We start from the raw sequence: 25,787 nt of genomic DNA on the forward strand, positions 1-25,787 counted from the left end.
GGTCTACTGCTTCAGCATCTCCCATGCACAATGCGTGTCTATTGCAATGATTATTGATAGTCAAGACCCTCTTCCTACCTCCTAACCATGTGAAGGCCGCCACTTTTAGAGGAGCCCTATAATGCACCTCATGAACTGGAAGGAGGAGCCCTGTAATGAACCTCATGAACTGGATGTCCAAAGATCTAAAGAGGATCAGGAGCGGGCAGAATTAGAGAGAGGAATTGTGGAGTTTGCTATGTAAATGGTGGTGGAGATTTGAAGTGGAGAAAGATACTCTCCGGAGGAAGGTGATTCTGGAGAAATACAGGTCATCTAATAGAGGATGCAATCCAGTTTTTGGAGATAGAAGTTTGGTGTTGCATATGTGGAAGGGGAGCAATCAATCCAAGGTGCGGGGTAGAGCTCTGAAAGCTCTCTATTTCAGAGCCCAAAGAGGGGATAAAGTGTGATTTTCGGAGGATGAATGTGTAGGGGTTAACTCCTTAGCCAAGAGGTTCCCAAGGCTACACAGAGTAGCATTGAATATGAATACAAAAATATGTGAGAATGTGCCAAATATAGGGGATCAGCTAGTCTGGAATATTGGAATGAGAAGGAATCTAGAGGAAGAAATTGCAGAATTCCAGCAGATGATGAGAGAGCTCGAAGAGGTTAGCCTGAACCTGGAGAATGATGACTCAAGGATTTGGAAGGACTGATCAGGTGAGTATTTTGCAAAATCATACTTCTGCAAAATTGTACCCCTCCATCCCATCACGTTTGCCGCAGCTCTTTAGAAATCCTGTGCTCATCCAGAGTTGTGGCTTTCTCCTGGGTGGCAGCCCATGGTAAGGCGCTTACGGTAGAAAGGTTGCAGAGCAGTGTGTCATAATTCCCAACAGATGCATCATGTGCAGAGCAGAGGAAACAGGAAATTGTCTAACTTTTACATAAAATCTGTGGTAATGGAGGTTTGGAGCTACTTCCAGGAAAGATTCCCAATTAATTGGGTCCTTAGGGAATCGGTTGGCGAGGAATTTTCCAGCTGAGAAATAGGCCCTTTCAAGAAAGTGGGGAGAGTTTTGTGGGGTGTTTGGTTGACACTATTTGTTGGAATGGGCAATCAGAAGCTTTACTTGATAAGGTGGAAGAATTCCATGTTTGAATGGGCATAATTCTCTAAGGTCTTCAGAAACCACTTGCATCCAGATATCCAAACTGTTTGGGTTCAGATGGCAAGTGAGGCGCTGAGTCCGCGGGATCCAGCAGCGTGGGTAGCTCCACTATATGGAGATTGGAAGTTTAATGTGAGCACGGTCTCTCGAGGATTGCAATTTGCAGCAGGCTTTCACATGGCATATCTTTTACCAGTCTGATTTCTCTCCGTCCATGTAAGCTGAAGCTATTGCATTTAAGGGTTGTTTGGATGCCTGTAAGTTTTCAAGTCGTGACTTTCGTCACTATCACTTTCAGCTGTTAGTCACTTAGACACCAGCCCCATGAAGTTTCCTGGCACTTCGAGGTGAATTTCCTCCCCCACAAACATCACCTGTAAGTCACCTCCCACTTGCAAGCATCCAAACAACCCTTTAGGAAAGCTGTCTTGGGAGTGAGGGTTTCCAAGGAAAGTTTGTGGGTGGAAAGTGAGAATCTAATGCTTTGGCCAGTGAGTTGGTGATGGCTGGGGTGGATCTCCCAGCTTTATGCATTTTAAATTCCTGTAGCTCTTCTTAATGGAATCATTTTGTTGCCAAGGGGAAAAAAAATCTCTATTTTGCATTTGAGTTTTTTAGTCTGAGGAAAATGCTATTTGTTTGGAGGCATTTTGCTAAGCTTTTATTATATGGGTGAACTGTGCAAACCTCACTCAACACTCATCAATGAAGTGCTTGCTGAAACGGGGCATCCATTAGAGCAACCACGGCTTCGTAGGCAGTTGCCCACACAACTCAGATTGATTGCATTGATTTTTATTTTATTATATTATTATTTTTTATTTTTGCATTCTCGTCAATTGCTGAAGCACAAGGCCAGGGACACAGATTAGGTAGTGAGGCCCTCACCGCCCTCAGTGATGGTGTGATGATGTGGTGATATTTGATTAGTTGGGCCGTATGCTGTCAGAGATGGGCCGAGTAGGTAATCAGCTGAAAAACCTTTAAAAGCTCAGGAAAATTTCTGACAGCATACAGCCCCACCAATCAAATCTCACCACATCACAACACCACCACTGAGGGTGGTGAGCAATTAAATCTCACCACATCACCACACCACCACTGAGGGTGGTGAGCTCCTCACCACCTAATCCATGTCCCAAGGCAAGGGTTTTGTGCATGTGGGGCCCATGGTTCACTTGTGAAGGACCCCATGGCCCCCACCATAAATGGGGATGCCCAATAGTCTCCCGTGACTGAACTCAAACCCTTCTATCATTTTGCCCATTTCCATTGCGGACTGGCAGTATTTCCTCTGTAAACATCATTTGCTCTCGTATAATGGGTCATAGGTTCTTTCAATGTGGGATTCATGGGGTGTGCCTCATCAGTGTGCTGGATCAGTGAATCACAGACCCCAAATGTGAAAATCCACGCCATCAGATAGTTCCTCTCTAAGCAATCTCTTATGGGTGCTCTTATATAGTGATTGTATGCAACCAAACAAGCCCACAAAGAGAGCCATTACAAAATGAATTTTCCTTGGCTATTTAAATATGCAACTATGACTGTATTCACCAGAAGCTCTAATTACAACAGTTTCAAGCAGTTGAGTTCCGATATTCCCTAAACCTATCTATATCAATGGATACAGGAAATTAACAGAGCAAACAACTTTCATTAACAGAAGAAAGAGGTTTTGTATGTGTGTGTTATATAGACTCTTTTCCTATATAGGAGTGTGGTGGCGAGCTGTCAGAAATGATCTCAGCTACGTCAACTCAGAATCGGAGGCATGCCCAGATGTCCTCCGGCGGGTCGGGCTCATCACCACAGTTTGCAGCTGGCTTTCAGAATTCATCCTCAAACTGTGTCCACACGGTGTCATTTGAGGCGGTCTTAGTGCTCTCCCTTTGTTGTTTTGTCCTATGAAATTGAAGAGACACAGGAATCATGACATTATTTAAGAGGATAAACGCACTCAGACACAACATATATCATAAAATCACCATAAGATTGAAAAGAAGTCTGGTGCCACAAGAAAATCAACTTTGATATATAATTGAAACTTTGGAGGCACTGCAATTGCAATCACAAACAACTTCAATCCTGCAAATGGGTTTTCTTTGAAAAACCTGGATCTAAAGATAACATCGACTATTTGGAGTCGCAGAGAAATATTTAGAATTTTGATTTGCATTGATGGGTTCAATCTACTTCGCTTCTACAATGTATTACAGTTTCAAATGGTGTAGTACTGAATATGAGAGTGTAATTTGAACTTTGATCAGGCCATAGGTGTATATTGAATGTGGCCTATCCACCAACTTCTTTAACTGTCCATTTCGTTTGCCTCATGTGTGTGTGCTGTGGGTCCTCTGAAACAGGACTTCACAGAGGGTGTTCGCATGGAAAGAGAAATGGAAGCTTAGCTCTTACCTGAAATTCTGTTTGCCTTTCCATCCAGAGACTTCTTCACCAACGTCTTCTTGTTAGGTTCCAAAGCAGTCAGAGATGATGACCTTGAAGGAACTGAGGACGTAGAGAACGGATCATCTGCTGTGACTCCATTTTCATCCCCACAAACCGATGCTCCCTCGCTACTACCTGATTCAGAACTCTTATCTCTAACATTGATGGTGGTTTTCTCGGTTCTCTCTTTCTCAATGATTCTGTATGCAAACATCTGAAATGGTATCTGCATTACTGCACCTGTTCCCACACTAGCCCATGTGGTGAACTTCTTTGAAAGGTTCATCTCCAGATCAAAGTAGTCTGCCACAGGCACGGGTGCATCGGGCTGGCTATGATTGGGATTCATAACAAGAAAGCGCTTGATGTAACGTAGGATCCTACAGATTGATGAGAAACTCGGGCGCTGAATTGGGTCGGCATGCCAGCATTTTTTGGTCAGGCTGGTGAGGTATTTTGGTGTTGGAAATGGGAAAAGCGGCCTCTCGCCAGCCCTTATATTTCTGCTCATTTTATCTCCCTGAAGGTGACCATCTTCGAATGGGACTTTACCCGTAAGCAGCTCAAAACAAATCATCCCAAAGCTGTAGACATCTGCTTTCTCCGTGTACTTGGAATCACAAGAACTGTCCGGCTGTTCTTGCTCTGATAGGACTTCTGGTGCATACCAGATTAATGGGCTCATAGCCGCTGGATTGGGGGATGTTCTGGAAGTGAAGTTCCTGACGGATGTGAGGCCGAAACCTGCAACTTTTGTATGCAAGTATCCTTCCGAAGATAAATTTCTTGTTCTGACGAGGATGTTGCAGGGGTTCAAATCACCATGATAGATCTTGTGGGAATGCAAATACTCCATTCCTCTTGCTATTTGGAGCATGATGTCGACGGCGACTGGCAGAGTGAACGGTACCCGTCTCCTTGGACTGCAGATCTCTTTGATGAAACTGTAGAGATCCTTGCTCATCAATTCCATGACAAGGAAGCATTCTTTCTTCTCTTCATCAGAGAACCCACATAGGAAATGCATAATATTTGGGTGGGCCAGTGAAGACAGACGAGATATCTCTGGAATCAAAGGTTCTATCTCCCCGAAAAAATGCCGGACAGCAAAGATTTCACCCATCCATTGAATCTCCTTGTACTGGCTGCCACTCCCCAATCGTCTCCTGACCTGATAGTCCTTGGCTCCTACCAGAATCGAACTCGGGAACAGCTTCCCATTCGAAGACCGCTCAAGACCATTCAAATTCTTGGACAGAAGATCTGCGACACGGATCTCTTGTTTCGTTAGGACATTGGTTCCCACACTTCTCTTCTCTGCGATCGTTTCCAATAAAACCCATCGATCCTCCCTCCAAACGCTATCTATTCGATTGTGGATGTCATGAGAGACCAAGTACTGCTTACCGAATTTTCGTTGGAAGAGCATCGGGTCCATCCAATCACGTTCATACTTCTTTGCCAACATGAGCCACTTAATCTGAATCTCATCCTGATCGCAGCCAGAGATCTCGGCTGCAAACTCAATTGCCTCAAACACAATCGGGAGGCACCATAACAGGTTGTGGATATGGAATTGGACACAATCAGTGTTCTGAGATAGGGAGACTGCCTTGGCCCACCAATCTTTAGTCTCCAAGCACTGGCAGACGTACTGCTCTCCTTCTCTAAATATCCTGTGGAGTTCCTTCAAGGGCTGTTCAAGAGCCTTCCATTTCGTCGGCCTTTCATCGAATTTCAGATTCTGTTTTATCTCCTCTGCAATCCCTTCAAACCCGAGATTGAACACATCGACCAGCAGACAACACTGCCGTTGGTTGATTCTGATATTATCCCGAAAAACCATCAGAGCGTTTAGGCTCCCCAAAACTTCTCCGATCTGCCGGAAGTGCTCCATTGATAGCTGAAGAAGGAGAAATAGACAATGGGTATCAGAGAAAATGCAAAATTTCACCAAATTCCCAACCAAAATGGGTAACAGGGAGAAACTAATTTCCCTCTGAATTCGTGGGGAATAGGTTATTGGAAAAAACACATTTCCTCTGAATTCTTGCAAAAAATGGCATATGAAGAAACAGATCAATTCTTGTGAAAATGGGCATTGGAAAAATATCAATTTACTCCGGATTTTTTAAAAACCCGCTATTGAAGTCTTGGAAATTTGGTATCAAAGAAACAAAAACCTCCAATAAGTTCCTGCCAAGAATGGGTATCGAAGAAAAATAACAGAATGATATTGCAATTCCGCTAAATTCTCACAAAATTGGGTATAATAAGAGGAAACACAGACCAGATCCTTGCAAAAGTGAGTATTGGCGGAATAGCAATTTACCCCAAGTTCTTAAAATCTGGGTTATCAAAGTCTTAGAAAATTGGTATCAAAGAGAAAACATATTTCCTATGAATTCTTGCCAAGAACTGGAATCAGATAAAAAAAGAAAAAAAAGAAAAAGAAGGCGAATTCCAGCGAACCTTACCAAATTTCAGACGGGCCCAATCATCTTCGGACCCGAATCATTTGACGCTGAAAACCGAAGATGATCAGAAAGGGGCCATGATTTTGACTTCTGGGTGATCCGAGAACGATGGAAACAATCCAAAACGGAGATTCCGAGGGGATTGATCGTCTTGGAGCGCTTGATTGGAAAAAATCGAAAACGGAGATCTGGCCAAACACTTGTCGGCTTGTTTTTGGACGTAGGAATCGAAAGTAGGAAATTGAAAATTCCGTTTTCTTTGCTCTTCTTTAAGAAGAGCGTTCCCGCGAATTTCGAATTTTAAATTCGGCTAGTCGTGTAACGGCTAACCGTTCGGCCAACACGTTATTGCTAGCGGGAGACGAAAAGAATAACCGACAAGTGGGCGAACGTGGAGGGTTGTGCACTCGCCACGTGGTACGAGTTGAACCGGTCGCTCTGAGGCAGGCGGGAAGTGGGAAGATTCCTTACGAAACAACCTCTGTCTTGTGCGGGGATTTACGTGATGCCCCTCTTCATGATGCAAGGAAAATGACAGATATGGCCCTAGGGATTGCACTTAGGGAAAATGAATGGGACTCGCGCGTGCACACTTGCAAGCGCACTCGCAGGCCAGAAGTGCTAACATGGCATTTGTATCACATCCAAGCCGTTCATCTATGGGAACCATAGTAAAGATGCTGCTGCTGCCTGCAAATCAGCTGCACTGCTCTTTTACTGAGCCACGGTTGCCTTGAATGTCAACGGTCAGTCAATGTAGAGTGGGCCCATGTTGCCAAGCTGATGACTCGTATGCTTCTTCTTTTTTTTTCCAGCCATCTCAATGGTTAAGCCCAAACAATGAACAGCCTGGATCATCTATGTACACTTTCCTTTCCAGCAAGATCACCATGAGCCAGCTCAATTATTCATAGTGAGTTCATTCTTTCTCAATTCTCCATACTGTTCTTTAAAAAATAATTTTTATTTTCTTAAAAAAGTTTCAATATCTTCTAAAAATTAAAATATGATATTTTTTTTCTTTCTTGATTTTCTTAAAAAAATCAAAATTTAAATTCTTGATTTGAAGTGTAAAGATTTACTTTTTTAACAAACAAATTATACCGACATACAGGCTATTTGTGAAATAAAAATAGAATAATTTATTTTTATTTTAATTCATGCACAGACACAACCCTTAGAGATTAAATGTTATAAGTGTTGAATATGCTACATGACCACTTATCTTTAATCACCCCATATGTGGCTAATGTTTTCCATCATTCTTCAAACGCTATTTATGATGTACTACATGTGCCACTGTCAATCTTTTAACTTTTCAACATATGCCATGTATTATTGTATTTTTTTTCTCTATTTAATTATTTTAAAATACTTTAGAAGTAATTAATATGATGAATTAATCAAAAATAACATAAGTTAGATAACTTAATATCCAAGGAAACAAAATTTGGCTAGTTTATCATAAATATAATTTTGCGCCTTAAACCCAACTTGTCATCTTCTCTACATTGGGGTCCTTACTCTTGCTCGGGTGGTAGACTCCCAGGAGTTTCAACACCAGGTCAAGGTTCCAGTACCTATAGGTGGTGAAATTCCACTACAGTGTGTGTAGGGTGTGTTAAAAAAAAAAAAGAAAAATATCTTCTCTACATTGTAGCTGACACTCCACAAGCACATTGTCATGAATACCACGTTTGAAAGTTCTAGACATCTAATCCGTGACCTTTTTGTGTTGAATGAGACTAAGGCTATATTTTCTTCCCACACCAAGGCTATACTAGCTAGCCATCCATTGAAGGGTTAGTTTTTTTTTTTGCGGGAAATGTTTGATGGACGGCCCATCGAATGCAGGTCCTATCATATCAACCATGTGGATTACTAAACCATGGGTTCCTTCCCTCAGAACTCCATCCAGCATCCTCTCAGCCCAAAACTATCCAACACCTCAAACTCCAGGGACACCTCTGCCATTCTAATGTTTGGCAGGGGCTGTCAGGGGATTCGAGGTTTGGAATACACAGCAGAGGAAGAGCAATAGCCCCCCTTCGAAGTACACTTGGCCGAGCGAAGGATCAATCGAGACCATACATCCAGTTTAAAATACTATGCATAGAAATTTCTCTAAAATCACATATATCAGATGATCCTGGACGCCTTACCATTGGAACTAAATTGATAGAAAATAACAAATCTAATTAATGGTCAAGATTATCCATTTCGTATAAGTGAAGAAAAGTGATGACTACCACTTTCTTTAACCTGTAGTTTTCGAAAACAGGTCATCCATGCCTGGTCCCACTATATGGGCGGTCCTGATTAATCCATCACTGTCTTATGTATACTGTATAAAGATGGTTCCACCGTACTCCAGTTGTCCGGGTTCCACCGAACCATTCCCTATACGGCAATGGCAGTTTTGAGGTTTCAGTGAAGTACAAGGCTCTTTAGCAAAACGGGTTGGATTTGGTTGATCCCGGGATCCTAGGTCTTTAGATAGGCAACGCCGACACGTTTTCTCCGTGGAAGTTAGTGGGTTTTATCGTCGCTTCGACCAATCAAAATTTGACACGTTGCAAATAATTAGCCGCTAAGAAATGGACGTGCGCTCCAAAACAAGAGAGTTATTTGATACTCCGGAGTGTGTGGTGGTTGATAAGCAGGAAATAAAAAATTGTGAACGTGGCTGTATTAACTCAAAATAAACCATCCAAAATTTTGAAGCCACTGTAGGCAGGTCAAAATCACGAATTCAGAGTGGGTGAATGATTCTATTTTCTGATTAGTGGACACATATTTGCTGAATTTGGACCATTGGTTTCTTTCCATTTCAACCGTTCATTAAATCTTACTAATCGACCAGTTAACTAATCAAACAAATGTAAATTTATGGTGTATAATTTGTATAAATGGTGGCCCACCATTTAGATGGCTTGATATGAGTAACTGTTGGCACGTGTACAATCTCACAGTGTCTACGTATCAACCATCACAACCGGCAAGTCCCAGGAATAAAATACACTTCGCAAAGACCATGTCTTGAATGCGACTACGCGTTTTTTACTTAGGGCAGCAAATGGGCTGGGCGGAGATCCCAGCCCAGTCATCTACGGCTGCTTAGCTTTAAGGACTGTGGTTTGGATCTGGGCCTGAATTTAGGCTAATAAACTAATTGGGCCCTAAAGCTGGCATCTGCGGAAAGGCCCGCCTAACAGGCCCTTCTCAGCTAGATGTATCTAACATGGACCAGATTTGGATGTGTTCCATCTCAGCTGGTCCATTGTCATGCACTCATAGATTTTACATGTGGCATGTTTGTAATACGGATTAAAATGTCTAACTCATGTGCCTCGTTTAGGTGGGCCGTAATCTGATGTTGGATGGTTGGAAGAAATTTGAGGGTTAATTAAAATGAGAATAATCAATGGTTCAAATCCAACTAACAAATGTTCATTAATCCGAGGTTCAGATCATCGTAATAGTATGATTTTAGTACCACGATCTTTCTAGAGTGGGCCCCATCGCGCCCCACCGTATCAAATAATTTCTCATTTTTGATATAAGATGAAATCACGAAACTCGCTTAGGCCCATCATAAAATCCAACCGTCCATCAGATGCTTTAGCGCATGTTAACCCCAGTCGCTGAAAATCAAGCTAATCCTTGATTTTCGTGGACCACAACACGGCACAATTTGAGAGGGGACAACCGCCTTATATTTGCGTGGGTTCCACAGTGTTGTGTTACTTGTGTATATGGAATTATGCCATTCTGGCCCTTCATCTGGTCTGGCAGGCCAAAATTCAGGCTGTTTTGCAACTATGGGGCGCGGATTGGATACTAACAAGGTCAGTAGCCAAATGGCTACTGAAGTGTCGTCACTAAGCTCTGTGGACCCCACCATGATGCATGTGTTGTATCCATACCATCCAACCATTTTTAGAGATCATTTTATGGCATTAAAAAGAGAATGAGATAGATCTAAATTTCAAGTAGACCCACCACTGAAAACCGTGGGAGCCATCACACCCACCATTGAAACATTTATAGGGCCCACAGTGATGTATTTTTGAGATCCATCCTATTCATAAGTTAACATAGAGATTTATGAAGTGAAAAAAAAAAATAAAAAATCAGCTTCATCGGAAACTACTGTGGCCCCTAAGAAGTTTTGAATGGTGGATGTCACTGTCCCCACTATTTTCTCTCATGGGGTCCACTTGAAATTTAGATATATCTCATTCTCTTTGTAATGCCATAAAATGATCTCTAAAAATAGTTGGACGGTACGGATACAACACATGCATTATGGTGGGGTCCACAGAGCTTGGTGACGTCACTTCAGTAGTGATTTGGCTACTGACTTTGTCAGTATCCAATCCGCACTCGTCTATCACGTGAGCCCCTCGACGTTGGGCTTTTGGCCGAAATAAGCCTAGACCAAAACTCAAGAGAATAATGAATGAGAGGACACAAGCCGTCGGTTATTTTGGGCCCATTATAGTGTTTGTATTTCATCCAACCCATTCATCAGGTGATCCTCAACGGGATAAACATACAAAACTAAAATAAGTATGATCGAAAATTCAGGCAGGCCATACCGCTTGAACTTAACGGGTTTATCTGTGATTTTACATTGATCTCCATGGTATGGACGACCTGGCTGTTGGATGGAGCTGATATTTTAGATGTACGGTAATGATGAGAAGGGTCACAGGATGTACAGAGTGGATGTAACAAAAAAATACGGTGGACCCCACAGCTCGGATATTTACGCGTAGAACATGTGTTGTAGAATTTTACAATACATGCAAGCGACTTGTGGGAATGGAAGGGAAACAGGTATACGAGCTTTGTCCACACGTGTGTACAAGGCATTTCATCTACACGCTATCTCATGCGCCCCTGTAGCACATGAGCTTGAGATCCAATGCTCTGTGTGTCCTGTCATTACAATGCTCAGGAGAAAGACTGGCCTGGCCTGATCGTCAGGTGAACCATAATTTACATAATAAACGGATGGATGAAAAACCTTCGCACGAGTATTTCTAACCCGTACGCAAATATCTAACACTGTGTTCCAAATAACAAGTGGACCAGCTTGATTTCCTGACCAAGGGATCTAATTGGTGGGACCCATATAATGAACAGCTCCGATCTCTACAACTAGTAAGGGAATCCAAAGGAAAACGCTTGGGTAACTAGTGCTAGTACTTTCACTAACGTGGAAGAACGACTTAACCTAATACAATCCATGCTGTCCGTCACGCACTTCATCCTTTGTTAGGCCTCTATCCCAAAAATCAGGATGATTCAACAATGAGGTGGGCCACCCCAAAAAAAATCTACCTAAGATATCTAAATCATCGTGGCATTGGTCCACATGAATTTTAGAATACTAGACTAATAGTCACTTTCAATCATTTGACTATCCTTCATGTGGGCCAATGGGAGTGCATGCTTGATGAGGGTGAGTCGCCACGTGTGCAAAACGAACGCTTTCAGTTAAGAGAGGTTGGACACGCAATTTATTTTTCTATACGGGGGCCAGTATATAAACTAGGAAGTTTTCTTAGCCCACACGCTTATGGTACCCATGCGCATGCATGCAACCACGTAAGCTAATATAGCACACTTGTGTGAGATCCGAGCTTTCCATCATGTGAGCCACGCTATTTGATCTTCTACCCTAAAAATTAAGCCACTTCACTCCTCAGATGGGCCATGGTGTACGTAACAAATGGACGGCTAAAACCGTTTTTAGGCCATCCATCTGTGCTTAGGCTGTCGTCCTGCTGAGGAGCCAAACAACCAAAACCAACAGCTAGACTCCTCTGCTACATAGAGCTGCATGGCTTAACTTACGATGCTTACCTTCCTGCCAATGTGCCACTTGTAACATCCGAACCGTACAAATAGTGGGGTTGAAATCAATGGATAGCTGATGGTTTGGCATTGTATACATGCGTGGTGTCTCATCTAATTAGTTAATTGTTCCTATTTCATGGAAGACGATCTTAATAATATGTTCTAGAACTTCGACAGCTGGGATTTATCACCAGAGCAACGCATTTTCCGAAAATGAAAACCCTTGTATGTTTAAGTTCCCATGCAATGCTTATATGTAAACATTTATCGTACACGGTCCAGGTAAGGGAAATTTACGACTGTACGACCCATTTTTGGCCCAATTAGGAGACTATGCCCACCTTATTTTCCCTTGCGAGAATACGCCCCAGCTGTACGGATGGCTTGCCAAAGGTCGAAAATGCACCTGCTTGTTCCTTCAAGCAGATCGGCCGCGGCCCGAAAACGAGCGCTGACGCTCCTCGAACTCCGGGTTACACGAACGGTTCAAAAGAGATCAACGTGACATGGGCCCCACAGTTATGTATTTATTATATCCACAACGTTCATCCATATTTCGAGATCATTTCGGAGCATTATCCAAACAAAAAAAATCATATCCAAAGAGCAACTGGACCACACCACAGAGCAGCAGAAAATTGATTATCACTATCGAAACTTTTGTAGGGACCACCGTAACATTTATTTTCCATCCAATCTATTCATAATGTCACAAAGACCTGGGTGAAGAGGAAAAACAAATTTCGTAATGATCCAAAACTTCTGGGACCCCTAAAAGGGTTTCAATGGTAGACGTTCAATCTTCCACTGCCTTTTACAGTGTGGTCCAATTGATAGCTAAATCTATCTTATTTTTCTTCCCAAGCGTTAGTACGAGTTCGCCAAATAGATGGACGGTTTGGATATAACACATACCTCATAAAAGGACCCACAAAGGGGTGGGGATTACATTAGGAAAGAAAAAAAAAAAAAGCCTTGTATCTATGGCTACGGATTATAACCGTAGCGATAACCGCAGCCAATGCTTTTTCAATATGTCCTCTACTATGCATCGAAGGTCTTTCGATATGTACTTTGATACATCGAATTCCTTTCGATTAATTGAAAAAGGTCCAAAACTGTCCAGCAACTTTGCATAAAAAATCCTGCAATTTTCGATTAATCGAAGTGTATTCGATATGTATCGAAGCTATAGCTACAGATTATAGCCGTAGCCATAACTGCAGTCCGTAAAAGTCTATGCAATTTTTTTTATTTATTTTTATTTATTTATTTACATGGAGAACTTTATTCTACCTACAATTTTCTCTAATACATATTTATATAAATACGTATATATAAGCATATAAAAAAATTCTCTCTTTTTTTTCATTTATTTCTCTATTCATTTAACGAGAATATCTTCTAAACCAAAATTAGTTACTTGATGTACCTTATATGATTTTGGGGTAGGAGAAGCTACTTTAGCCAACTAACCTAGTTATTTTCCAAGATTCCATCAGGTCGATGATCGAAAATCCATTTCATTCACTTTGCGGTCAATTTCAATCAGTTCGTGGTCATTTTCATGCATTTCACCGTCAATTCCGTCCAGTTCACGGACAATTCCATGCATTTCACGGTCATCTCAAACTATTCCGTGTTGATTCACGGTCATTGAGAGGCATTTCACGGTCAATTCCCTTCACTTCACGGTCATTTGCATGCATTTCATGGTCAATTCGCTTCAATTCATGGGAATGATCATGGCTTGAAGTGAATTGACCGTGAAATGCATGCAAATGACCGTGAAGTGAGGGGAATTGACCGCGAAATGCCTCGAAACGACCATGAATTAACACGAAATTGTTTGGGACGACTATAAAATGCATGGGAATGATCATGGTTTGAAGCAATTTGACCACGAAATGCATACAAATGAACGTGGAGTGAAGGGAATTGACCGCGAAATGCCTCGAAACGACCGTGAATCAACACGGAATTGTTCGGGACGACCGTGAAGTGCATGGGAATAATCATGGTTTGAAGCGAATTGACCGCGAAATGCATGCAACTAACCATGAAGTGAAGGGAATTGACCGCGAAATGCCTCGAAACGACCGTGAATCAACACGGAATTGTTTGGGATGACCGTGAAATACATGGGAATGATCATAGTTTGAAGCGAATTGACCGCGAAATGCATGCAAATGACCGTGAAGTGAAGGGAATTGACCACGAAATGCCTCGAAACGACTGTGAATTAACACGGAATTGTTTGGGACGACCGTGAAGTGCATGGGAATGATCATGGTTTGAAGCGAATTGACTGCAAAATGCATGCAACTGACCGTGAAGTGAAGGGAATTGACCGCGAAATGCCTCGAAACGACCGTGAATCAACACGGAATTGTTTGAGACGACCGTGAAATGCATGGGAATGATCATGGTTTGAAGCGATTTGACCGCGAAATGCATGCAAATGACCGTGAAGTGAAGGGAATTGACCTCGAAATGCCTCGAAACGACCGTGAATCAACACGGAATTGTTTGGGACGACCGTGAAATGCATGGGAATGATCATGGTTTGAAGCGATTTGACCGCGAAATGCATGCAAATGACCGTGAAGTGAAGGGAATTGACCGCGAAATGCCTCCAAACGACCGTGAATCAACACGGAATTGTTTGGGACGACCGTGAAATGCATGGGAATGATCATGGTTTGAAGCGATTTGACCGCGAAATGCATGCAAATGACCGTGAAGTGAAGGGAATTGACCGCGAAATGCCTCGAAACGACCGTGAATCAACACGGAATTGTTTGGGACGACAGTGAAATGCATGGGAATGATCATGGTTTGAAGCGAATTGACCGCGAAATGCATGCAAATGACCGTGAAGTGAAGGGAATTGACCGCGAAATGCCTCGAAACGACCTTGAATCAACACGGAATTGTTTGGGACGACCGTGAAATGCATGGGAATGATCATGGTTTGAAGCAATTTGACCGCGAAATGCATGCAAATGACCGTGGAGTGAAGGGAATTGACCGCGAAATGCCTCGAAACGACCGTGAATCAACACGGAATTGTTTGGGACGACTGTGAAATGCATGGGAATGATCATGGTTTGAAGCGAATTGACCGCGAAATGCATGCAACTGACCGTGAAGTGAAGGGAATTGACCGCGAAATGCCTCGAAACGACCGTGAATCAACACGGAATTGTTTGGGACGACCGTGAAATGCATGGGAATGATCATGGTTTGAAGCGATTTGACCGCGAAATGCATGCAACTGACCGTGAAGGGAAGGGAATTGACCGCGAAATGCCTCGAAACGACCGTGAATCAACACGGAATTGTTTGGGACGACCGTGAAATGCATGGGAATGATCATGGTTTGAAGCGATTTGACCGCGAAATGCATGCAACTGACCGTGAAGGGAAGGGAATTGACCGCGAAATGCCTCGAAACAACTGTGAATCAACACGGAATTGTTTGGGACGACTATGAAATGCATGGGAATGATCATGGTTTGAAGCGAATTGACCGCGAAATGCATGCAAATGACCGTGAAGTGAAAGGAATTGACCGCGAAATGCCTCGAAACGACCTTGAATCAACACGGAATTGTTTGGGACGACCGTGAAATGCATGGGAATGATCATGGTTTGAAACAATTTGACCGCGAAATGCATGTAAATGACCGTGGAGTGAAGGGAATTGACCGCGAAATGCCTCGAAACGACCGTGAATCAACACGGAATTGTTTGGGACGACCGTGAAATGCATGGGAATGATCATGGTTTGAAGCGAATTGACCGCGAAATGCATGCAACTGACCGTGAAGGGAAGGAAATTGATCGCGAAATGCCTCGACACAACCGTGAATCAACACGGAATTGTTTGGGACGACCGTGAAATGCATGGGAATGATCATGGTTTGAAGTGAATTGACCGCGAAATGCATGCAAATGACCGTGAAGTGAAGGGAATTGACCGCGAAATGCCTCGAAACGACCGTGAATCAACACGGAATTGTTTGGGACGACCGTGAAATGCATGAGAATGATCATGGTTTGAAACAATTTGACCGCGAAATGCATGCAAATGACCGTGGAGTGAAGGGAATTGACCGCGAAATGCCTCAAAACGACCGTGAATCAACACGGAATTGTTTGGGACGACCGTGAAATGCATGAGAATGATCATGGTTTAAAGCGATTTGACCGCGAAATGCATGCAACTGACCATGAAGGGAAGGGAATTGACCGTAAAATGCCTCGAAACGACCGTGAATCAACACGGAATTGTTTGGGACGACCGTGAAATGTATGGGAATGATCATGGTTTGAAGCAATTTGACCACGAAATGCATGCAAATGACCATGGAGTGAAGTGAATTGACCGCGAAATGCCTCGAAACAACCGTGAATCAACACAAAATTGTTTGGGACGACTGTAAAATGCATGGGAATGATCATGGTTTGAAGCGAATTGACCGCGAAATGCATGCAACTGACCGTGAAGGGAAGGAAATTGACCGCGAAATGCCTCGACACAACCGTGAATCAACATGGAATTGTTTGGGACGACCGTGAAATGCATGGGAATGATCATGGTTTGAAGCGAATTGACCGCGAAATGCATGCAAATGACCGTGAAATGAAGGGAATTGACCGTGAAATGCCTCGAAACGACCGTGAATCAACACGGAATTGTTTGGGACGACCGTGAAATGCATGAGAATGATCATGGTTTGAAACGAATTGACCGCGAAATGCATGCAACTGACCGTGAAGTGAAGGGAATTGACCGCGAAATGCCTCGAAACGACCGTGAATCAACACGGAATTGTTTGGTACGACCGTGAATGGTTTGAAGCAATTTGACCACGAAATGCATGTAACTGACCGTGAAGTGAAGGAAATTGACCGTGAAATGCCTCGAAACGACCGTGAATCAACACGGAATTGTTTGGGACGACCGTGAAGTGCATGGGAATGATTATGGTTTGAAACGAATTGGCCGCGAAATGCATGCAACTGACCGTGAAGTGAAGGAAATTGACCGCGAAATGCCTCTAAATGACCGTGAATCAACACGGAATTGTTTGGGACGACCGTGAAATGCATGGGAATGATCATGGTTTGAAGCAATTTGACCGTGAAATGCATGCAAATGACCGTGAAGTGAAGGGAATTGACCACGAAATGCCTCGAAACGACCGTGAATCAACACAGAATTGTTTGGGATGACCGTGAAGTGCATGGGAATGATTATGGTTTGAAGCGATTTGATCGCGAAATGCATGCAAATGACCGTGAAGTGAAGGGAATTGACCGCGAAATGCCTCGAAACGACCGTGAATCAACACGGATTTGTTTGGGATGACCGCGAAATGCATGGGAATGATCATGGTTTGAAGTGATTTGACCATGAAATGCATGCAAATGACCATGAAGTGAAGGGAATTGACCGCAAAATGCCTCAAAACGACCGTGAATCAACACGGAATTGTTTGGGATGACCACGAAATGCATGGGAATGATCATGGTTTGAAGCGATTTGACTGCGAAATGCATGCAAATGACCGTGAAGTGAATAGAATTAACCGCGTAATGCCTCGAAACGACCGTGAATCAACACGGAATTGTTAGGGATGACCGCAAAATGCATGGGAATGATCATGGTTTGAAGCGATTTGAGCGTGAAATGCATGCAAATGACCGTGCAACTTAAGAAACTAGAAGAAGCACACTATGAACACAACTTGGATAACATGGAGTGTGTACCGACATGGGTGTGTACTAACAAGCTAACCTAAAAAAGAAAATTTATATATATATATATATATATAAAACACATTAGAAAAAAAATTAGAAAAATTACACTTCGATATATCGAATAGATCACGATATATCGAAACTCTTCGATATAATCGAAACCTAATCGATTAATGGTGGTGTAAGTTGTCGATTATATCAAAATCTAGTTGATATAATAGTAGTAAGTCATCCTTACAACCGACCGATATATCGACTATTATTCGATTGATCGAAAATGGTCACACACTGTCCAGCGACAAAATACTTTTTAAATTGTATTATCGATATAATCGAGTAGATGTCGATATATCGGGATATCGATATATCGACTAGATTTCGATATATCGAAAATTTTCAGAAAATGTCCAGCGTCGAACTGCTTTTTTAGTGCAATTATCGATTATATATCTGATATTTTGATATATCGAAGTAAGTATATATCGAGTAAATATCGATATATCGAAAATGTACCTCAATGGTCCAGCAACCGGAATCTTATTGACTGGGGAAGGGTTTCAAGTGGAGGAGGTGGGCCACCATTCACTGATCGAGAAGCTCGATTTAAATGAAGAAGGGGGAGGAGATGGTGATGGAATCGAGGGTATGTTGTTGTATGGGTCAATTGAGAATGATTGTCTATCATCATCTGGTAAAGAATCTCTATTGATCGAAGTGCTCAAAGAAGGATATGATAATGGACTGGAGGATGTGATATTGCATCGGTCAATAGAGAAATCATCAGGTGAAGGATTTGAAGTGGAAGTGGACCACCATCCACCTATCGAAAGGATTAATTTGCATGAACAAGGGGTATGAGATGATGACAAACGCGAGGATATATCATTTGATGAGTCAATAGAGAGAGGGCCAGTTTCATCATCTGGTGGAGGATCTGAAGCGAAGGAGGTGGGCCACCATCTTAAAATTGAGGATATCTATTTGCATGAAGGGGGAGAAGGAGATTGTAGTGATTTAGAGGGTGTGTTATTCCATGGGTCGATAGAGAACGAACCACTATCATCATCTCAAAAAGTATTTGAAGCGGAGGGAAGCCACCATCCACCAATCAAGGGTCTAGATTTACATGAAGGGGCAGAAGGAAATGGTAATGCACTGGAGGGTATGTTACTCCATGGATTCATAGATAAAGGGCCACCATCATCTTCTAGTGAAAGATTCCAAGTGGCGGAGGTTCCTTACCATTTGCCTAGCAAGGAACCCGGTTTACATACAGATGGGGGTACAAGAGATGTCAATGGGCGAGAGAGTGCATCATTCAATACATCAAATGGGAAAGGATCCCAACCGTTGCCTAGTACAGGAAGTGAAGTTTCGGTAGATGTTGATACTATGTACGAGGAACTTCTATCCAGAATTAGCAACCACAAACGGTGTGGTAGCACAGCCAAGGAAATGTTCCCAATCTGACCAATAAAGGCATTGGATGACAGGAGGTAGTCGATCACAGACAATTTCGATTTCTTTCAAGTGTGGGAAGGTTAGACACTCGAATGCACGGAATTGTCGAAATTGACCGTGAAATGCATGGAATTGTCTGTGAAGTGGAGGGAATTGACGGTGAAATGCATGGAAATGACCGTGAAGTGAAGGGAATTGACGGTGAAATGCATGGAAATGACCGTGAAGTGAAGGGAATTGACCGTGAAATGCATGGAAATGACCGTGAAGTGAAGTGGAATCGTCAGAATTGACCATACATTGCATGGAAATGAGCGTAAAATGATATATTAATTGATTGAAATACTTGAAAGAGAAGTGCCCAGTGTATATTCTCTTAGGTCAAACTAAGCGTTTGCTAGGGTGATGCCGTTGAAACCAATATCGATATCTGTACAATTATTCTATAATCTTAAGAGAATAGGGGGAATGATCACCACCTACAACCAGTTGTACGCCATAGCCTAATTTTTGCCTTCAGAAATTTGTATGTGCATATGTATCTCGGTTGCAGGTGATCAGTCCTCCAAAAATAAAGGGAATTGATCGCGAAATGCAATGCATGCAACTGACCGTGAAGTGAGGGGAATTGACAGCGAAATGCCTCAAAACGACCGTGAATCAACACGGAATTGTTTGGGATGACCGTGAAATGCATGAGAATGATCATGGTTTGAAGCGATTTGATCGCGAAATGCATGCAAATGACCGTGAAGTGAGGGGAATTGACCGCGAAATGCCTCGAAATGACCGTGAATCAACACGGAATTGTTTGGGATGACCGTGAAATGCATGGGAAAGATCATGGTTTGAAACGATTTGCGCGCGAAATGCATGCAAATGACCGTGAAGTGAAGGGAATTGACCGCGAAATGCCTCGAAACGACCGTGAATCAACACGGAATTGTTTGGGATGACCGTGAAATGCATGGGAATGATCATGGTTTGAAGCGATTTGAGCGCGAAATGCATGCAAATGACCGTGAAGTAAAGGGAATTGACCGCGAAATGCCTCGAAACGACCTTGAATCAACACGGAATTGTTTGGGATGACCGTGAAATGCATGGGAATGATTATGGTTTGAAGCGATTTGATCGCGAAATGCATGCAAATGACCGTGAAGTGAGGGGAATTGACCGCGAAATGCCTCGAAACGACCGTGAATCAACACGGAATTGTTTGGGATGACCGTGAAATGCATGGGAATTATCATGGTTTGAAGCGATTTGAGCGCGAAATGCATGCAAATGACCGTGAAGTGAAGGGAATTGACCGCGAAATGCCTCGAAACGACCGTGAATCAACACAGAATTGTTTGGGATGACCGCGAAATGCATGGGAATGATCATGGGTTGAAGCAACTTGAGCGCAAAATGCATGTAAATGACCGTGAAGTGAAGGGAATTGACCTCGAAATGCCTCGAAACGACCGTGAATCAACACGAAATTGTTTGGGATGACCGTGAAATGCATGAGAATGATCATGGTTTGAAGCGATTTGAGCGCAAAATGCATGCAAATGACTGTGAAGTGAGGGGAATTGACCGCGAAATGCCTCGAAACGACCGTGAATCAACACGGAATTGTTTGGGATGACCGTGAAATGCATGGGAATGATCATGGTTTGAAGCGATTTGAGCGCGAAATGCATGCAAATGATCGTGAAATGAAGGGAATTGACCTCGAAATGCCTTGAAACGACCGTGAATCAACACGGAATTGTTTTGGATAATCGCGAAATGAATGGGAATGACCATGGTTTGAAGCGATTTGACCGCGAAATGCATGCAACTAACCGTGAAGGGAAGGAAATTGATCGCGAAATGCCTCGAAACGACCATGAATTAACACGAAATTGTTTGGGACGACTATAAAATGCATGGGAATGATCATGATTTGAAGCGATTTGAGCGCGAAATGCATGCAAATGACCGTAAAGTGAAGGGAATTGACCGCGAAATGCCTCGAAACGACCGTGAATCAACACGGAATTGTTTGGGATGACCGTGAAATGCATGGGAATGATCATGGTTTGAAACGATTTGACCGCAAAATGCATGCAAATGACCGTGAAGTGAAGGGAATTGACCGCGAAATGCCTCGAAACGACCGTGAATCAACACGGAATTGTTTGGGACGACCGTGAAGTGCATGGGAATAATCATGGTTTGGAGCGAATTGACCGCGAAATGCATGCAACTGACCGTGAAGTGAAGGGAATTGACCACGAAATGCCTCGAAACGACCGTGAATCAACACGGAATTGTTTGGGACGACCGTGAAATACATGGGAATGATCATGGTTTGAAGAGAATTGACTGCGAAATGCATGCAAATGACCATGAAGTGAAGGGAATTGACCGCGAAATGCCTCGAAACGACCGCGAATCAACACCGAATTGTTTGGTATGACCGTGAAATGCATGAGAATGATCATGGTTTGAAGCGATTTGATCGCGAAATGTATGCAACTGACCATGAAGTGAAGGGAATTGACCGCATAATGCCTCGAAACGACCGTGAATCAACATGAAATAGTTTGGGATGACCGTGAAATGCATGGGAATGCTCATGGTTTGAAGCGATTTGACCGCAAAATGCATGCAAATGACCGTGAAGTGAAGGGAATTGACTGTGAAATGCATGGAAATGACCATGAATCAAAACGGAATCGCTGGGATTGACCGTGAAATGCATGGAATTGATCGCGAAGTAAATGAAATGAATGAAATTGACCGCGAACTGATTGAAATTGACCGCGAAGTGAATGAAATGGATTTTCGACCATAGATGTAATGGAATCTTGAAAAGTAACCAGGTTGGTTGGCTAAAGTAGCTTCTCCTGCCCCAAAATCATATAGGGTACGTCAAGTAACTAATTTTGGTTTAGGAGATATTCTTGTTAAATGAATAAAGAAATAAATAAAAAAAAGAGAGAAATTTTTTTTTACATGCTTATATATACATATTTATATAAATATGTATTAGAGAAAATTGTAGGTTGAATAAATTTATCTATGTAAAAAAATAAAAAATAATAAAAAAATAAAAAAATAAAAAAAATTCATAAACCAGCGCAGACTACAATTATGGCTACGGTTATAATCCGTAGCTATTGGTCATATTATCTTCGATACATATTGAATACTCTTCGATATGTATCGAAAATTGCAGGATTTTTGAGGCAAACTCGCTGGACAGTTCTGGACCTTTTTCGATTAATCGAAGACCTTCGATACATATAAAAGGACATATCGAAGTGGCAAGGGCTACAGCTGTGGCTACGGTTATAATCCGTAGCTATAGAAAACACCGTAGCCATAAGTTCCTGGCTTATTTATTTATTATTATTTTATTTTTTACTTTTGTAATCCCCATCGCTTTTTGTGGGTCCTATGATGAGGTATGTGTTATATCCAAACCGTTCATATAATGGACGAACTCTTATTAAGGCTTGAGACGAAAAATGAGACAGATCTAGCTATCAAGTGGACCACACTGTAAAAGGCTGTGGGGGATTGAACGTCTACCATTGAAAACCTTTTAGGGGTCATAGAAGTTTTGGATCATTAAAAAAAAAAAATACCCTCTTTATCCAGGCTTTTGTGCACTTATGAATAGATTGGATGAAAAATAAATGTTATGGTGGGCCCTACAAAATTTTTAACGGTGAAAATCAATTTTCCCGTTGCTCTTTGTGGTGTGGTCCAGTTGATCTTTGGATATGATTTTTTTTTTTTGATAATGCTCCCAAATGATCTCGAAATATGGATGAACGTTGTGGATATAATAAATACGTAACTGTGGGGCCCATGTAACTTTGATATCTTTTGAACCGTTCGTACAACTCGGAGTTCGAGGAGTGTCAGCGCTCGTCTTCGAGCACCACCGATCCGCTTCACGGAACACGCAGGGGCATTTTCGACCTTTGGCAAGCCATCCGTACAGCTGGGTCGTATTCTCGCAAGGGGAAATTGAAGTGGGCTTAGTCTCCTAAATGGGCCATAAAGGGGTCGTACAGTCGTAAATTTCTCTCCAGGTGATATTCTTCTAAGCTCGTGCAGTAAAAAGTGGCCCACGTGCATTGTAATTATCACGTCTCCGTTGCGGGTCCACAAAAGAGCGAAAATGCGTGTACTCGGATATGCATGCGGACCCGAGTGATCTGTTTCACACCCCGAATAGGCCATTGCTAGAGTATTATCTTTGCCATTCAATCTTTTATCAGTGTTTATTAAATGGTTAAGATCATCCGTACAAAGAAGAGGACCGTCCATGGCCTATCCACTTTCGGCCCCCCAATATGTGGAGCGCATCTTTGTACGGTATATACAAGTTTCCTCTCCTGATAAGCAGCAATCGTACGCCACATCTCAGAGAATAACCATGATCTGCAATCTATACATAGATGGTTAAGGAGAGAAATGCAAGAAGCTCATCTGCATTCAATTAAAAAGGGACCTGATATCAGTCACTGGGATCTTCCTATCTGAGATTCTAGGGGCATACACAATCCATGGTGGAACTCAACAGACCAATGGTGTGGATTGCCATACCGTGGGCCCCACTTCTCAGAATTGCAAAACCAATGTATACTTCGCACAAATCCTGGTCACGTACCGTGAGATTCCACTGAGTTTTTTTGGGTGAGAAATGTTCACATTCAATTCTGGCGTTGAATGAAGGGAAATTTCCTACTGTACGACCCATTTATGGCCCATTCCCAAAAACAAGCCCACTTATTTTGATCTCCCAAGAATAAGCCCCAGCTGGACGGCCCCATATCTCAGGTCGAAAATGCCCCTGCTTTTTCAGCTGTGTAAAGCTTGGCTCTCTTTCGCTACGGATTATAACCGTAACCAAAACCCACCGATTGCAAGAAGGTGGACGGCAAAACTTGGTCAACCCCAACTCGCTGTCCACCTTCTTTTAAAAAAATTATTTATTTATTTATTTATTACAAGGAGAACTTTTTCTCTCCTACATTTTTCTCTAATACATATTTATAGAAATATGTATACATAGGCATATAAATTTTTTTTTCTCTTTCTATTCATTTAATAAACATATCTCTTAAACCAAAATGAGTTACTTGATGAACCATATAGGATTTTAGGGTAGGAGATGCTACTTTAGTTAACCAACTTACTTACTTTCCAAGATTCCATCAGGCCGATGGTCGAAAATCCATTTCATTCACTTTGCGGTCAATTTCAATCAGTTCATTTCACGGTCAATTTCATGCATTTCACGATATATTCTCTTCACTTTCATAGTCAATTCTCTTCACTTCACGGTCAATTCCGTGCATTTCACGGTCAATTCCATGCATTTCATGGTCAATTTGCTTCGCTTCACGGTCAATTCTATGCTTTTCACGGTCAATTTCCTTTACTTCACGGTCGATTCAGTGCATTTCACGGTCAATTCCCTTCACTTCATGGTCAATTCCATGGATTTCATGATCAATTCCCTTTACTTCATAGTCAATTCAATGCACTTCATGGTCAATTCCCTTCACTTCATGGTCATTTCCATGCACTTCACGGTCAATTCCCTTCACTTCACGGAATTGACCGTGAAATGCATGGAAATGACCGTGAAGTTAAGCGAATTGACCGTAAAATGCATGGAAATGACCATGAAGTGAAGGGATTTGACCATGAAGTGCATTGAAAGGACCGTGAATCTAAACGGAATCGCTGGAAATGAGTGTGAAATGCATGGAAATGACCGTGAAGTGAAGCGAAATGACCGTGAAATGCATGGAAATGGCCGTGAAGTGAGGGAATTGACCGTGAAGTGCATGGAAATGACCATGAATCTAAACGGAATCGCCAGAATTGACCGTGAAATGCATGGAAATGACCGTGAAGTGAAGCGAAATGACTGTGAAATGCATGGAAATGACCGTGAACTGAAGGGAATTGACCGTAAAGTGCATGGAAATGACCGTGAATCTAAACAGAATTGCTGGAATTGACCATGAAATGCATGAAAATGACCGTGAAGTGAAGTAAATTGAACGTGAAATGCGTGGAAATGACCATGAAGTGAAGGGAATTGACCGTGAAATGCATGGAAATGACCGTGAAGTTAAGCGAATTGACCGTGAAATGCATGAAAATGACCGTGAAGTGAAGGGATTTGACCATGAAGTGCATCGAAATGACCATGAATCTAAACGGAATCGCTGGAAATGACCGTGAAATGCATGGAAATGACCGTGAAGTGAAGTGAATGACCATGAAATGCATGGAAATGGCCATGAAGTGAAGGGAATTGACCGTGAAGTGAAGCGAAATGGCCGTGAATCTAAACGGAATCGCCGGAATTGACCGTGAAATGCATGGAAATGACCATGAAGTGAAGCGAAATGACCGTGAAGTGAAGCGAAATGGCCGTGAAGTGAAGGAAATCGACTGTGAAGTGCATGAAAATGACCGTGAATCTAAACGAAATCGCCGGACTTGACCATGAAATGCATGAAAATGACCGTGAAGTGAAGCAAATTGAACATGAAATGCGTGGAAATGACCATGAAGTGAAGGGAATTGACCGTGA

At 42.4% G+C, this 25,787-nt stretch overlaps 1 protein-coding gene across 1 annotated transcript; it reads right to left on the reverse strand.

The window, feature by feature from the left end:
- Positions 1-2,494: 2,494 nt before the first annotated feature.
- LOC131241296 (uncharacterized) lies at positions 2,495-7,044 on the reverse strand. The gene is made up of 3 exons (XM_058240084.1): positions 6,086-7,044; positions 3,576-5,511; positions 2,495-3,062 (listed from the first exon to the last, which is right to left on the reverse strand). The coding sequence occupies exons 2-3, from the start codon at positions 5,503-5,505 to the stop codon at positions 2,908-2,910; spliced, it is 2,085 nt and encodes a 694-aa protein (XP_058096067.1). The 5' UTR covers positions 5,506-5,511; positions 6,086-7,044; the 3' UTR covers positions 2,495-2,907.
- Positions 7,045-25,787: the final 18,743 nt, after the last annotated feature.

The sequence above is a fragment of the Magnolia sinica genome, chromosome 3 (assembly GCF_029962835.1).
Source record: "Magnolia sinica isolate HGM2019 chromosome 3, MsV1, whole genome shotgun sequence".
Lineage (NCBI taxonomy): Eukaryota > Viridiplantae > Streptophyta > Magnoliopsida > Magnoliales > Magnoliaceae > Magnolia > Magnolia sinica.

Coding starts and splice junctions, on each gene's coding strand:
- LOC131241296 (XM_058240084.1), bottom strand. CDS start 5,505: ATGGAGCACTTCCGGCAGATCGGAGAAGTTTTGGGGAGCCTAAACGCT. Junction 3,063..3,575: donor AAAGGCAAACAGAATTTCAG/GTAAGAGCTAAG, acceptor TCAATTTCATAG/GACAAAACAACAAAGGGAGA.